Below are 15,572 nucleotides of genomic sequence, written 5' to 3'. Positions count from 1 at the left end.
ACAGCCACTGACTAATGAGCTAATCACACTAGAGCTTGCAATAATAGCTGCACGCACGCACGCACACACACACACACACACACACACACAAAGCCTCCAAGAAGTTGAACCGATTCAGTGAAGTAGCAGTAAATGATGGCACGTACAACGGACATTGCTCTGTTTCAGGAAAATAATTTAATAAATGTTTTACTTTCTTGCCTTTCATCTAACTTACATAAGTTTGACACCAATTATTTTGATTTATCCTCCAAAAGTACTCCAAGATATCCACTGAGTGCCTTGCATGTAAACACAGGCACACAAATGTTGCGAAAGGAGGACAAAAGCGATTCACACCAAAGCTGAACGCTGAATTGCACTGAATTGGGGGGATGGAGAGAATGGATTCTTCAGAAAGCTGTGCAAGAGAATGCCTCTTGGTGTTTGTGCACGAAATATCAAGGGTGGATTGTACGCAGAGGGGAGATTTCAAAGGAAGACACTGACCTTTCAGGCTGAGATGAAAAGTTGCCAGAAGTTCTATGTGTGTTAAGAATTTGCTTAGAACATTGTAATGCAGACTGTGGCTCTGGTCCATTTTTTATATGCTTAATGAATAGTTCAAGCCGACTGGACCTCATGGAAAATACATTTGATAGCACCAAAGAGTTGGAATGCAAATATTCCCCTCCACAATGCACAAAAGGTAGCAAAGGAAAAAGTTCAGTGGGCAAAAATTTGAACTTCTGCATGTGTGTATGCTGCAGAGGCAGCCTCTCAGCATTAAGTAGTCCAGTGATGACTGCGAATAAAAGCAGGAAAATAGGAAGCCTGAAGACCTGCATGCATGCAGAAGCAGTTTGGTTGATAGGGCTAACTTCTGTGCCACATTTTTTGGGAAGCATGAGACAGATTGAGAGACACTAATAGAGAGGTAGCAAACGCAGGGTTGCGCAGTGTACATCAAAACTGAAAAATGACTGCCTGGGACGCTAAATGACAAATATTTGATGATATAATCTCCCAACTGTATGCCAGTGTTAGGAGACAGCGGGAGAAAGGACAAGTTGATGATAAGGGTGACAGGATGACAGGAGGTAAACAAAGAGGAGGAAAGATGCTGCAGAGACGCATGAATACACAAAGAAGCTAATAAACTAAGTGATGAAATGGGCAGAAAGCTAAAAATAAAGATGAACTTGACTGGCCAGGACAAAATGACCATTAGCTAAATGAAATGCGGTTTCTCAAACGGGGGCAGTAAATAGATGACTATCTATCGTAATTATTTCCTAGACCTGGTATATCAGGCGCTCCTAAAATACAAATGCTCTGTGGCTGCATGAATGTGCACAACTGTTTAATTCTCAGCCACACATGCCGGCTTAAGTGCAGACAGGGTCTCACACTACATAGTTCACATTTTAGGCATCAGCAAGCTCACTGATAGCGCATAATGAAACGCTCAACATCTATGGATGTTAGTGGTGAAAAAACCTCTCATCCTTAACAGACTTTCTATGTTGGGGAATGCCAAGTGCGCCAAATGTCCGCAGGGTCTGGGGGGAAAGTGACAAAATTTGCCTTTATTCATGTGTGTGTTCATGCGACTCTCCAAGGAGACTTCGGGGCCGTTGGCCCCTGATGCACATGGGAGTCTCTCCCTCGCTGTTTGCAGTCGTGAAGAGAGGAGACGAGAAGCAGACAGAGGTGAAGAAACAGAGAGGAGAGGAGATGAGAGGACAGAGCAATATCATGGTTTTCTTCACCGTTTGCAACTGTCAGATGTAACCAAGCATGTGGCAGAATGTGTGTGTGTGTGTGTGTGTGTGTGTGTGTGCGCGCGCTGGTGCATACACGTGCCTTGAAATGGGCTCTCCTGCATGTGTTTGTAGTGGGTGTTGGTTACATAAAAAGTTTTGTAGGAGTTGCGTTTTTGTGGTCTAAATGACTACATTTGCCTCAGCAGACATTGGTGTTTCACTAATTTAAGTGCTTCTAAATGGCCTTTAATGACGTGTGTGTGTGTGTGTGTGCGTGTGTGCGTGTGTGCGTGTGTGTGTGTGTGTACGGTACCTTAGATCTGAAGGGCTCAGGGAATCCTCCATGTGGTATCCCGATGTATCCCTGCAGGAACTCCACCACAGACAGCGGGAAGGACAGCTCGTCCGCCCTCTCCTCCACCTCTGCCCTGGTCAAGTTGTTCTGCACCATGAACTGGGCCAGGTCACCCACGATCTTAGAAGATGGAGTCACCTGAGAGACAAAGACACAAGTGTGAGTACCAAACTTACTACCAATATATTAAATCCCTTTTGTTTAGCAGAAGGATGAGGAGAAGAGCCAGTATCAGCTCTGTTAGCCCTCAGCCAGGTATTTCTTATTCACCACAGCTTCTGCACGTAGATGATATCTTGGTTTGCTTAGGCTGAGTAGAGGTGCTATTATTTCTCTTGGTGCGGAAAAAACATCAGAAAAACTGCAATGGAGAATCTATTCAGGATGACATTACAGTTTTCCTTGGTGTAATCTTGCTTTTAGTTTCAGTCCAAAAAGTAGAAGTTGCAGCGGCCGTCCGGCCCCCTGCACCATTCTTCCCTGTAAAGTCCTGCTGCGTGGCTCCCTGTCAGCAGGCAGGAATGCACGTCCGCACTGATTCCACCAAAAGAGAAAAGTGGTGACAGAGTCTTTGTTTTAATGAAGATGCTGTCTATGAAGATTAAGTACTGAGTGACCCGGAGAGAAGAAGAGGGCCGGGAGAGCCAGATGAGAAATGAAAAGATGTTTACATCCATACAGTCTCTTTAATCATTTGATCTGGCAGCCACAAACGAAACTACACAGGTCTTCTCTGTGAAAGCAGACTGAACGTGAAAACCCAGGGAGAAGACAGAGCGTGGAAAACATTCATTAAAATCACATGTATTCACTTTTTCATTATTTATAATGGCATATCATTATGGTGATTGCAGTCTCTATTAGCATAATGGTGATAAGTGGAGTCTTTTTGACTGCAAACAAGACACTGATGCAAATATCAATTGCACGCAATACGTTTCTATCATAATTCATGGAAGCAGATTTAAGGCTTCCTGTTCACTTCCATTTGGCGTTTGGACCATTAAAGAGAGATAGGGGTCAAGTCATGTGACCCAACAACAATAACAAACCCGAAAGCCACCTCTGGGTAGCTTTCCTGTTTGTACTCCATCCCGCATATTTTATTATAAAATGAGAGAGAGGGTCAAAGGCTGATTAGAGGGAACAGAAGCGTTCAGTCTCATTTCAGGATCCAAACTTAAATTCAGAATGAGAACCAGCAGAGGGCCAGCGTCCTGGCTTTGAGCCTGACCCGCAGTTTGACGGAGCTACAAACATAAGCACGGACAGCAGAAGGATGAGAGAACAAAGAGTGGGCCCACGCTCGACAAGATGCCTATTTTCAGGGCAATTAGTGCATTCTGCTGATGTCAGATGGCAGAGAGAGAGAAAAAAAAGCAAACGAGTGAACAACTATAGATCAAACTAACGCTCCCCAAAGAATTCCCCAACAAAGAACTTGACACCAATTTCTAAGAGATGTGATGCCAAATTATCCAGCGTGAGGATCCACATATGTGTGCAAAAACGGCGCTCTGGGATTGCAACAACCCTCCTGGGGCTCGTGTGCTCGCGAGGCTCCTGAGATCACTTCAGTCTTTGAACAACTTGTGTTTGTGTAAGTGTCTTTGGTCTCCAGAGATGACAGGACTACCAGCTTCCCCAGTCTAACCTGTTGTAGATGGGAAACGCCATCTGTGTAAACACACCAGTGTTAGTGGACAGAATGTGAGATAAACAGAGTACTAAAGGGTTTTCTATATACAGTAGTATATTATTGCCTTTGCCAAATGCCATAACCCTATTTGATAACCCAGGCCTCCTGTTTTTAATATGTTGCCAATTGAAGTCATTTGACTTTATTTCACCAGAGGAATCCATTCAGTTCGGAGTCCTTGGGCCATGCATTAGTGTTGTAATGGTAACTCTGTTGAACGTCAGGTTTTATTGAAGTTTGAGGAAAAATGCTTTAAAATGGTCTCGTCAAAGCCGTCATTAAGGGCATTTATTAATATCAAATAGAACCGGGCCCTAAATCATTTGTAACGTCTTCTTTATTGAGCAGCCAAAGACCTTGAGGTGCGCCGTTAAGAGCTGGAAGTCTTCCTCTGGCTGGTGAAGTTGGCAGATTCTGAGACATTACGGAGGAAAACAGATTGTGTGATATGAAAGAGTCACATTTTTCTTTTGTACTGTATGTAAGTGTGATGGTTTACAAATGTCAATTTTCCATGAAATGCTCCCAAAAAAGCCCAGCAATACAACAAAGAGAAATTAAATTTTGACGCGTTGGCTGGCGAGATGGAACGTTTGATTAACGACATTAGCAGACAATGAAATCTGAAGATTGGATCGTGTAAGTCCTTTGTTTTTGGACTAATCTAACAATGCTGTTACTCTCTTAATTTTTTTTTATCTTTTACGCTGATGATTTAAGCAGGGAGATTGTGTCAGCCATCACCCGAGCTGTCAGCCCGCCCATGTTGTCTATGGAGAAAATGAATGGAGGCACCTGAAATGGCTCTGCCTGTGCAGCTCAGCCTGGACACTGATGAAACAGATCAGGGCCTTATGTTCTGGTTGTTATGGCTCGAGATATTTGAAAACTTTGACTACATTTAACCTCCAAGTGACAAGCGGCATCTTTTAAAAGCAGCCCAGGGTGCCGGTTAACCACTTGGCAAAGTGTCAAAGGAGCAAATCAGCACGTTCCCGGCAAGACAGGAGGAAGGAACGCCTCCTCCTGATCGAAACAAGCGTGCACTTCGCCGCCGCAACACCTGAAGCTCACTGTGACTGGGTTTGTGTGAATAGAGGCAATAATGATACATTGCTTCAAGAGAACGAGTGTTTACAGAAAAGTGTAATAGATTTGAATGGGCTGTTGAAATCCCCAGAGAGGCCATTAACTTGCTATAGCTGCGGAACAAAAGCTCACTGCTGAGTTATTCAAAATCTATCTAAAACACGAGATGACTGCGCGTTCCTCGTCTACCTTCAGCCCGACTCCTTTCCTTCTTTCCTCATTGTTGCCTCAGTCTGTCTCCAGAGTCCATTTTTCTCTCTCTTTTGTTTCTCCGGCTCTTTATTATCCGTCTTCATGAACTCCCATCCCTCTCTAACTCGCTTAACTACCATCTTCTGTCTTCACACTGAAAGTCTTTTCCTCATGAATCACCTGCCTGCTGTGTCCATCGCTCTTTTCCTCCATTTTTTTTTTTTTTGATCCACAGTAACATCACTTGTGTTACTCTCATTATCGATCTCTGTTGATGAAACACACACACACACACACACACACACACACACACTCTCTCTCTCTCTCACACACAGGGGGCGGACACGTTATTTCCAGCAGTGTTGAGCTATGTTTATACGATGTGTGAGCTTCTCCATTTCCTGCGTGAAGCTCAGGTTCTGGACTCTTCACTGCTGATTCCTCCCTGTTTAACTGATGTCTTTTATACACCGAACACGCTGTTGAGGCTATGATTACATTCAAAGGGGAAGTTCAGATTTTGAAATGTTCTGTGCAGTCGCTTTTTCTCTTTACGACGACGATGCCTGTAATTTTTGGAGCGGCACATTTTAATTAGAATGATCTCGACAGCTGTTTTTAGAGCGTTCCCAGTCCTTTGTTGCTCCTGTCCTCAAAGTCAGAATAAGCACATATTTACAAAAATCAAAGAATCCGATGAGGGAAAACATTAAATATATTTGTCTTTGTACTGTTTTCAATTGAGTTTATGTCAAGAAGGATTCACAAATGATTACATTCTGTTTTATTTGTGATTTACACAGCGACCAAGCTTTTTTGGTAGTTGTAGTACAGAAACATGTAGCCCCAAGGAACCCACAGAAAGGTCAAAACGTAGCTCATTAAATGTGCTAAACTTTTTTTTTGGTATGGTAAGATTTTTATGGTATCATACTGCCTGTAGTGTTGTGTGAGCAAAGATGTGGAAAATCAGAGATATAAGAAATGCAATTTTTTTTTAACTCAGCATAAACTATGACATGAATGGTACTGGCTCATTTCTGTGTTGTCATCAATTGAAAGTAGCTAAACACAAAGTAGGTTGAGGACTGTTGACATGCTTATGATGCCATAGGCTCTCATTGGCCTGAACCCAGTAGGTTTCTCAAATGGTAATTTTCACTTTTACTCAAATCACTTTTAATGGTAACAAGTAATTAGACTTGAGTTTGCATTTTCAGCTCACCACTGATCACCACAGACACCAGATGTAAACACTCCTCCATACTGCGAAACACAGAGGCATTAACCTGGCAGTGATGGGCTTAATCAGCGTTGTGTGAACTCGTTTGGCAGGTGCTTGAATCTAACAGATGCTCGTTTACATGTCAACACTCCAGGTTTAAAGTCAGTGCCAATCCATGTTGGAGATGTACAACAGAGAAATTTGACTGGGTGAGGGAAAAGTTTGACCTCCTGGTGGCACAAGATCAGATCATTTACTGGGCACCATGATTATCCGGAGTTCATGACAAGAGTTGAGGTCTTTCAGTCTGGACCGAAGTGGACCAACACTGCCATCCCTGGAGATGCTACTTGGTACCATCCTGCTAGTTTTTAAGGTGCTGTACAGCTACAGTGTGAGCACTGCAATAAGCAAACTCCAAATTAGATGAAATATATCAGATCAAGGCAATATATGCTGGTTTTCTGTCTGAAATTATGTGTCTTCTCACCTCGCGGTTTTTAATCAAGCTTTTTTGTCCAGAATTATCTTAATTATTCGTATCCAGAAAATGTGCTTGTTTGTAGTCTGACTGCACTACTTAGATAGCTGTGGGTTCTTTGGGACTACATATTTAACTTGTTTTAAACTTGGTAAGTGAAATCTTCCAGTTCTGTTAGTGAAAAATCAGATTTTAAGGATCATTTTAACATTTTTAAGGAACAAAATCCAAAGCCGCTTTTGATCTGCTTAATGACATCCAACTGCTCTTATCATCCATTTCAAAAATGCATTTTATCACAAATCAACGCACATACCATCTTTGAAGATACTGAGCTAATTATCAAAACATTTCTCATTTCAGCTCTGCTTTTCCAATCTGACGGGACTCACATATGAATAACTGGACAGAAGCGCTCTTCAGTTCTGTATTCAGTAATGTTTCTTACTCCCCTCAGCATGCAGCAGCACTCTCATTCTTCCACGTCTCTCTCACCATCACTCAAACTCATCTGTAACCTCGTGGGGTTCCTCATGCAGGCTCATATTATCACACTTGACACACAAGACCCGTTCCACCCTCGTCCACCTCCAGCTCTGCACCTTAACCGGCTCTTTCTACTCATACTACACCTCCATATTGCTCTTCTCTGTCTCTCACACTACTCTGTTTCTGTCGTCTGTCCATCTTTCTCTCTTTGGCTGACGTACAGCTCTCACTAAGTGGTCCTGCATGACTCCACAGCCCTGGCAGCAGATGTCTGTACTGTGGTGTGTGTATTTGTGTGTACGTGGGAAAGCATGGCAGTGATTTTGTGTGTGTCATGTGTCTGTGTACTTTGCTCGAATTTGTTTTGAATGCGACTCTATCCAAACCTGAACTCCCCTGTTGGGCAAAGGGTTATATCGTCCAGAACACTGTGTGTGCATGCATCTGTGAGTGTGAGTGAGAGAGAAGGCAAATACGAAACACACACACTCTATAATGCTAGCCAGGAGCAGAGTGAAGAATGGTACCTGTCAGGAGAGGAGAAGACAGCAGAGGAGAGCGATAACGAGAGACTTGGAGAGGAGGAGTGGAGAAGAGATAGAAAGATTAGGGATACATGAAGGAAGTCTAATCGAAACGAGGGAAGGTGGGAGGGAGTGATGAAGGAGGAGATGAGACGGACTGAAAGTGGAGAGGGAGAGCAGGGAGTGACGGCAGACGGCATGATGAAGAGAGTGACAGGAAGAGTGCGAGAGAGCGAGAAAGAAAGGGATGGACAAATGAACCGAGGGGAGACGGAGGCAAACAGACAAGAGAGGTAGACATCTGCAGCCCCACAGGCAATACAAGGAGGCGCTCCGCCTCCAAGAAAGAGACACTGAGAGAGTGTGTGTGTGTGTGTGTGTTTAGAGTGTGGAGGTGAGTGAATACGTGTCTGTAATTGCAAAAGGAAAGTGACAGAGTAAGTTGGGTAAAGGAGCACACACACAAATGAACAGATTGACCAGCTCATGTTGTGACAGATGTAGCTGAGCGAGAAAGAAAAAGTGGGAAGAGAGGCATTGATGAGTCGACACTTCAGTTCCAGCTGCATGCAAATCGATGAGTTTCAGGCCTTTTCATAAACAAACTGCCTCCTAAAGATGAGATTCTTCTCGTGATGAAACGAGTAGAGCTGGATCCAATTACTCACTAATTGGTTCCAGAAATGGTGAAAATTTTGATCGATTAAATGTTAAAGGGATTCTAAACAAAAACGTTTGCAGCCTCTCGAATGTGAATTATTTCTGGTTTAGTCTTCTATGAAGCTAAACTGATTATTTGTTTGCATTTTGGACTGTAGGTCAGACAAAACGAGCCATACAAAGAAATAGTCCAGTGTGATGGGAAATGTGCATATTTGCTTTCTTGCCAAGCGTTAGATGAGAGGATCAATACAGCTCTCGTATCTGTGTGCAACACGAAGCTGCAGCCAGCGGCTGGTTAGCTTATCCGTGCATGAAAGGCTGGAAACAGCTAGCCTAGCACCTCTGAAGCTCACTAATTAACACAAATAAGTTGTTACAAATAATGAGGTTTGACAGATGTTATGTTTCACACATAAGAGAGTGGGATCAACTCATCTTACTCTCCACGGGAAAGTGAAGAAGCACATTTCCCGAAATATCGAAGTATTCCTTTAAAGATAACATTATGAGCTGTAGGAACTTGAAAAAGGTTCGTTGTTTGCTGACATTTTATAAACCTAAAGATGAGGAAACATAAACGGGCTGATAATGAAAATAATCATTACTTGCAAAGTAGAAATATATGACTTTTTCCTCTACTAAACTGATGCATTTGCAAGGCAATGAAAATGTTTATTGCCTCGATAATGAAATACAAACACATACAAACACACACACACACACCCCACAACGGACAGGTTTACTGTATGCTGAATTGTCAGAGATAATTAAAGTGAGGCCTGCAGGCATCTGGTTCATGTATGTTTAGTCAGATTCATCTGTTGTTTCTCCAAATATGCCTTCAAGCAGAACTAAGAGCTTCAGAACCATTACTGCTGTCTTGTGGTAAAGGGTTTGTATCAGGGTTTGGCAGATGAGCATTCGTCGAGACGTGTCACAGAACACTTGTATGAAGTCGAAAATTCCTATCCCAGTCTGTTCTGCCGTATCTCGCCACTCAGCAGCTGCGTTCAAGGTTCCTCCACCAGACAGTCTTTTCAGTGTTTTTTCTTTTTCCAATTTAGCATTCCTCCCTCTCAGTGAGCAGCACTGCATCTCACCACACTCATCCATTTTAAATAGAGATCACTGATGGGGAAAAATACAGCGTGAGCCTAATAATGCGATCAAATATTTAAGATGCAAATAAGTTAGCCAATATTTAATTATATAAAACACATAAAACCAAATTGCATTAAGCTGGCCACTGGCAGATATGATTCACAGCCACTTTGTACAAAAGTAGTTTCAATTTAAATTTTAAAGTACTTCAAACTGAAGATGCTTTGTAGAACTACAATCATCAAAGAGTCAGGCCGTCTGTATGTATGTTAATATGACATTCAACACAGTCCTGACAATCCTTGTATCCTCTCCTGTTCTTTTAACTCATTTAAATCTCTTGTGTGATTCACATACATTTAACAGGCCACACACCAGCACCTGACCTGTGCTTGGCTTAGTTCCCAAACAGCCCGCGAACAGATCAATAACCGCCCTCAGTAAGTAGCTCTTTCAGTATAGTTTAAATTTACATTTTTTTCTGACCTTTCTCTCCTGAAGCAAACATCCGCTGTCATTAATCGAGTTCTCCAGCTACTGGACATGCAAACACCATGGCTGCATGATAGACGAGAGGTGCAGAAGACCATTTTCTGGCCTCAAACTTTCTCAGCGGACTCATCAAATCAGCGTTACTGCTGAGGATCTGTTCATACCCTGCTGAACATTGTAAATCAAGCCCATGGATTTTGGCAGGTCTGGTGAATTTGCACTGGGTCCTCAGCAAGAATTAGAATGATTATAACTCAGCTGCACATCTGGAATTAATATTAAGCTATAAAACAGTTGGGCTTATGAGCATTTTATGAAATGTATTTTGACAAGTCGCACAGTCTCCTGAGTCGCTTTTGATGTCGTTTGGAATTAAGTGGGAGCCAATGAGCCTGGGCTTTTCTTTCATTTTTAATCAGGCAGTTCTGTCAGTTCAGAGACGTCCTGTAATATAATATCTTGATTTTGCAATTGAGGACATGGCACCCTTAAAAAGACAAGTAATGAGAATTAATAAGCTCAGACAAGTACGCAATCATGTTAATGTAAATCACTGTTATGTTAATGCTTTGATGATGATTAAACGTCTTTTCTTTAAGTCATAATTAGAGTTGTTTGTCTTTTTCTTGGTGGGGAGGGGCAGTGTACTTGATAGAAACAGGCCTGTAAATATCCTTAATTTTTTTTTTTTTACATTTGGTGTAATGTGGCCTGGAAATTAAGTCCTCTGACAGGCACAATCCTTCACCCGCAGCTCTGAGCTTCAAAGATAAGGTGTTTGCAGTGCTGCGGATGCGCGCCTGTGAGGGAAAGCATGGTCGATGTATATACCTTTGTTGCTCTGCTTGCTGTCAGTGCAGTGTGCGGCGCCTACTTTATATCTATATCTGACTAGCACACTCCCTCTCCCTTATCGACAAGCCAACAGTGTGAGAGACGTGGCCATTGTCAAGCTAACAGGATACAACAGAGGGCATAGCAGGACCCACAGGCACATTAAGCAAACATTGGCTTGCGCAGTGAAGCCCGCCGAGTCTTAATTGAATTGATAGAGAGTATGGGGAGAGAATAGGGGAGGTCGGGGGAGAGGAATTGATGAGGAAAACAGAGAGGGGGGAGAAAATAAGGGAGAGGAGACCCGAGAAGGAAATTTGGGAGAGAGACACAAAAAGAGAATTAAAAAAAAACGAGAAAGAGAGAGGCGTTAAAGTAATGGGGAATCCATGGGAGCATATCTACGACAAGGGAGGGCAAAACAAGAGAGATGGCGGGGGAATAAATGTGTGTGAAGCCGCGACGGAATGAGAAAGAGAAAGGTGAGAAAGAAAAGCGACAGGGCGGCTTGATAAAGAGAATACAAACGAGAACAGAATAATTACAGAGCGAGCGTGAACGAGGTGAAAGAGGGATGAATCTATTACTAAACCTGTGGTGGTAAATAATGAAGGGAGAGAAACAACGGAATTAATGGAAGATAATGAAAAACAAAAAGGCAGGATGGAGGTGAATTTAGACTGAGAATGAAATTGTTGAGGGCAGCGCTGGCAAAGAGCTGCCTCTCCATGACCACGATTAATGCGCCCTTCAGGAAACCCAAAATTAGTTCACTGGGGTTTCTACCCAAATTAACATAGTCAGGCAATACAAAGCAAAAAAAAAAACAAAAAAACCCTGCGTTGGATGAGCTCAGCATTGAATAAAACTATCCTGATGAAATTAAAGTTGAAGTTAAAGGTCCTGTGTGTAGGATTTAGTGGCGTCTAGTGATGAGGCTGCAGATGCAACCAACTGAAAACACCTCCCCTCACCCTCTCCTGCGGTGACCGCCAAAAACAAGAAAGGTCCTCTCTAGAGCCAGTGTTTTGTTAGTCTGTTCTGGGCTACCGCAGAAACATGGTGGACCCTGTGGAAGAGGACCTGCTTCCTCTGTAGATATCAAGAGCTCACTCAAAGGTAGCAAAACACAGCGGCTCTTATTTTCAGATGATTACACACCAACGAAAACATGAATATTATTGTCCATTTCTGCCAATAGATCCGCCTAAAACATACAAACCGGACCTTTCAAACTACTTATATGAACAGAGAGTAAAGCAGCAAAACTACCCACAGAGGCTGAGAAAGCCATGAAGCTGAAAGTGAATCCAGACAGCACGGACCAGTGGATGTACCCAACTTAATGTGGGATTGTTTGGCTCAACCGAGCAAAGAAAGAGGGGCAGCTTGGCAGAAACAGTCAGCGTGAGAGATGCTAATGGAGGAATTTCAAACATGCCAGATGCGTCTTTGTACTGCTAAGATTGGCAAAAGTGACTCGTGTCATGCGAGGCTATTGAGCAGCATGGCAACACCCTGAACATGAGCATGTCTCACCTTGATGAGGTCTCCTAGTAGCTTGTTGGCTTCAGCATAGGCCTTCTTCACCTCCTTGAACTTATTACCCAGTCCCATACTGTGAGCCTGCAACGAACCAAACAACAAAGAACAGCATGAATGAGCAGAGTAAAAATAATCTTTTTATTACTCCTTTTGAGGAAAGTCAAGGCATTCAGGGCAATTCTGCGTCAACCTTTGATTTAAGGCTATAATTTGTGTAGTGACACCCACAGTTTTTAAATTTATGGGGAAGGCGCTCGTCTAGCAAAGGTCAGACAGGCCAGTGCGATATCCCACTGTAAACTGTAATTCGGTCCAGAGTGCATTTGTTTAACACTCGCGAATATAAACAGGTCACAACTGAGCTCTGAGATGCACAACCACATAGTTTTACCAGTGGGTGCTCGACGCTGTGGATTGAGTCACTTATGAGTATCCTGTGACACTTTTCATTGTGTGACTGTGCACAGTGTAGACACTATAGACTGGAGGTTGTGCTTAATGTACCGCAGCAGCATTAAAAAACAGCAAATTAAGCCGTTCGTGCAACATTTTTGGTCCGCTTCTAAAACAGTGCCTCTGATGACATTTAGTCACATTTCTCTGGAGTAGCCTTGAACACACACACACACACACACACACACACACACACACACACACACACACACAAACATAAAAGACAAAGTGTATTTTTGGAAAAAAAAAAGAAAAAAGTCTTTCTGTTTTTAAAACTTACAATATAAATCTGAAAAATTGGAATCTAACACATTTTCTGTGTCAAAAGTCCATACATGAAAATTACAAGTGCACCACTGATGTGTAGAGGCAGTGAATGCAGTGTTACACTGAGCTAATCCTGTGTCTTCATCCTTTCAGATGCACCGGCCACCTCTAATAATAGCTTTACCGAATGCATTGAAACACATTTGGCTTCAGTCACTTTCACAAAACCACCGGAATAGCTCATTGTACCTGGAAGTGAAGGTTGGTGTACTGTCCTCCGGGTATCTCGTTCTCGTAGACATCAGCGTTGCCAGATTTCATGGTGGCTGTGCAGTCGAATGGCGCGTAGAGGCCTCTGGCTACTTCCCAATATTCACTGTAGTCAAACACCTTCTCCAGAGCAATGCCTGCAACAGAGCAGAGCAGAAGGATGTCAAACCAAAAGTGTTCACACAACAGTGTACCAAAAAGGTGTTTTTGGAATATGCGTGTAAAGCAGGGCATATGGGAAGATAAAAAAAGCTTTATGATTAAGTTGACTTATTAATGAGCTGATTATAATTATACTGAGTAATGACCGAGATTAATGGGAGCATAAAAACGACTGCTGTCAAGCATAAATCTGTGTCTTTCTGATCATCTCTATTGAAAAGGGGGAAGTGATGTGATGTTCGCTATAAATATAGTGGAATTGTTGTAGAAGTTTATGTGGCAAGCTGTCAGTTACCTGAATTACTGTGGATATATAAACATGGTGTGAAACTTGTCACAGTTTTCACAGTGTGCTCAGAGTTTTTCACAGAACTTTGTCCACCAGAACAAGTCCTATCCATCAGCTCTGCATGGACGTGTCTCCAGCCGCAGTGCAGTATGCTGGTTTTTAAGCTTCACTGTACCAGGGTGCTCTTTCTCAACTCAATCAGCAGGAGAAACCAAAATGTCGGCAGAGACTTTTGTACTGTATGTATAAATCTGCCAGGAGCTCGCTTTTTGACAACTCTTAACTCTCGCATTAAGTCAAGAACATTTTGGGACTTAAAATCAGTTATAAGCCCGAAAAGCTTGATCGCGCCTGAACTGTACTGTAGGTTAAGTGTTTTATTAGCCCGTGAGTGCGCTTGAAAATTCACTCTGCATTTACATCTCGCCTTTGTGGCATTAGAGCCGCTCGTTAAAGCCCTGTGATATTTTGTGATCCTTTAAAAAAAAAAAAAACACATCTGTTGCTTATGTTCTTGACATTCTGCTGCAGCCAGTTAAGGTGTGCTAAAGCTGATTTGCCCTGAAAAGAAAAATCTGCTTTAATGCCACGATAGAAATGGAAGCACATGGAGCTTTTGGCTAATGATGACAAGAATCAGCTATTTTAATGAGACAAACTTAGCTCGTTACATCCACAACAGCTGAGTGACAAGCTTGAATTTTTATGACTCAAAATGAGCACCTATTCCAAAAAGGGTTTGCGCGCTTCCACTGATCTTGGCCAGGAAATAGAGCTACTGTGAAATTAATGTGAAATTAATGTGCATGTGGTTGCTCATCAAATTCAGTTACCTGCCAAGCCAGTCAGTAATTAGGTCCATTTCCTCCTCTGTTTGAGAACACCATTTTTATAGCTCTAATTTATGCTTCCATTGTGAAATTACAGCCTCAATTTACAGTGATGGCATGATCAACTTGACAGCAGCCTCGGGTGTCAGCTCAGGTCAAATTTCCAACACCGCCTCACCTCACCTTTCATTTCATGTACTCATGGCAGAACAGGTGCCGCGAGTTCCTACCAAATAAGCGGCAGCACCAGTAACTGTGAGTTCTCGCAGTTTATAACATCGCACTCTGCTCTGCTATACTGGGGGTAAAAAAAAAAAAAACCCCACTATGTCTGATTCCTTTGTGATGGATTTTTATTGGTGTAGCCATTCAATAGTACTGTAGCTGTGCTGCAGACGGCACACATTTGGACCTGATAGAGTGATGAGGAAAAGGCATTCAGTGGCCGTGTTGATGATACTGTTAAGTGTAGCTGTTTTGCTGTCCACTCTAGATACGGTGCACCCTCGCCTAAACCAAACAGATTATATCCAGTAAGCAAGAACTGCACTTTTAAGCACACTGTGCTGATAATTCTCAATTCAGGCCTATATTTAGATCGCTTTACTGGTATTTTTACGAAGGAAAAGGATCTGAGTACTTCCTCCACCGCTGATCTTAGCAACCAATTTTCTGGATTTTAAAGTGGGATTTGAAACCCAGACTTCTTGGTGGGGAGCCAGCTGAGCTACAGCATCTGCCAGACACAAACCTCTTTCAACAAGCCTAAAGTTTCCTGAGGAGAAGTCTAATTAGCCAAACAGCACACCTGTGTGAGCTGGGAAATCTTATGAAAGCAGAAAGTTAAGTTAAATCAACTAACTTCAG

The 15,572-nt window shown here is 42.6% G+C and overlaps 1 protein-coding gene across 1 annotated transcript in view; it reads right to left on the bottom strand.

Annotated features, from left to right (window-relative positions):
• LOC143316916 (pyruvate carboxylase, mitochondrial-like) overlaps positions 1-15,572 on the bottom strand; it is a 252,944-nt gene that overhangs the window by 16,884 nt on the left and 220,488 nt on the right. The window contains exons 20-22 of the mRNA XM_076724720.1: positions 13,404-13,561; positions 12,429-12,515; positions 2,059-2,238 (exon numbers count right to left, since the gene is read on the bottom strand). Coding sequence (XP_076580835.1) covers positions 2,059-2,238; positions 12,429-12,515; positions 13,404-13,561 — 425 coding nt within the window. The remainder of the gene's footprint in view (positions 1-2,058; positions 2,239-12,428; positions 12,516-13,403; positions 13,562-15,572) is intronic.

The sequence above is a fragment of the Chaetodon auriga genome, chromosome 24 (assembly GCF_051107435.1).
Source record: "Chaetodon auriga isolate fChaAug3 chromosome 24, fChaAug3.hap1, whole genome shotgun sequence".
Classification (NCBI taxonomy): domain Eukaryota; kingdom Metazoa; phylum Chordata; class Actinopteri; order Chaetodontiformes; family Chaetodontidae; genus Chaetodon; species Chaetodon auriga.
Note: the sequence above shows the minus strand (reverse complement) of the source record. Positions and strands in the feature narration are given on the sequence as shown.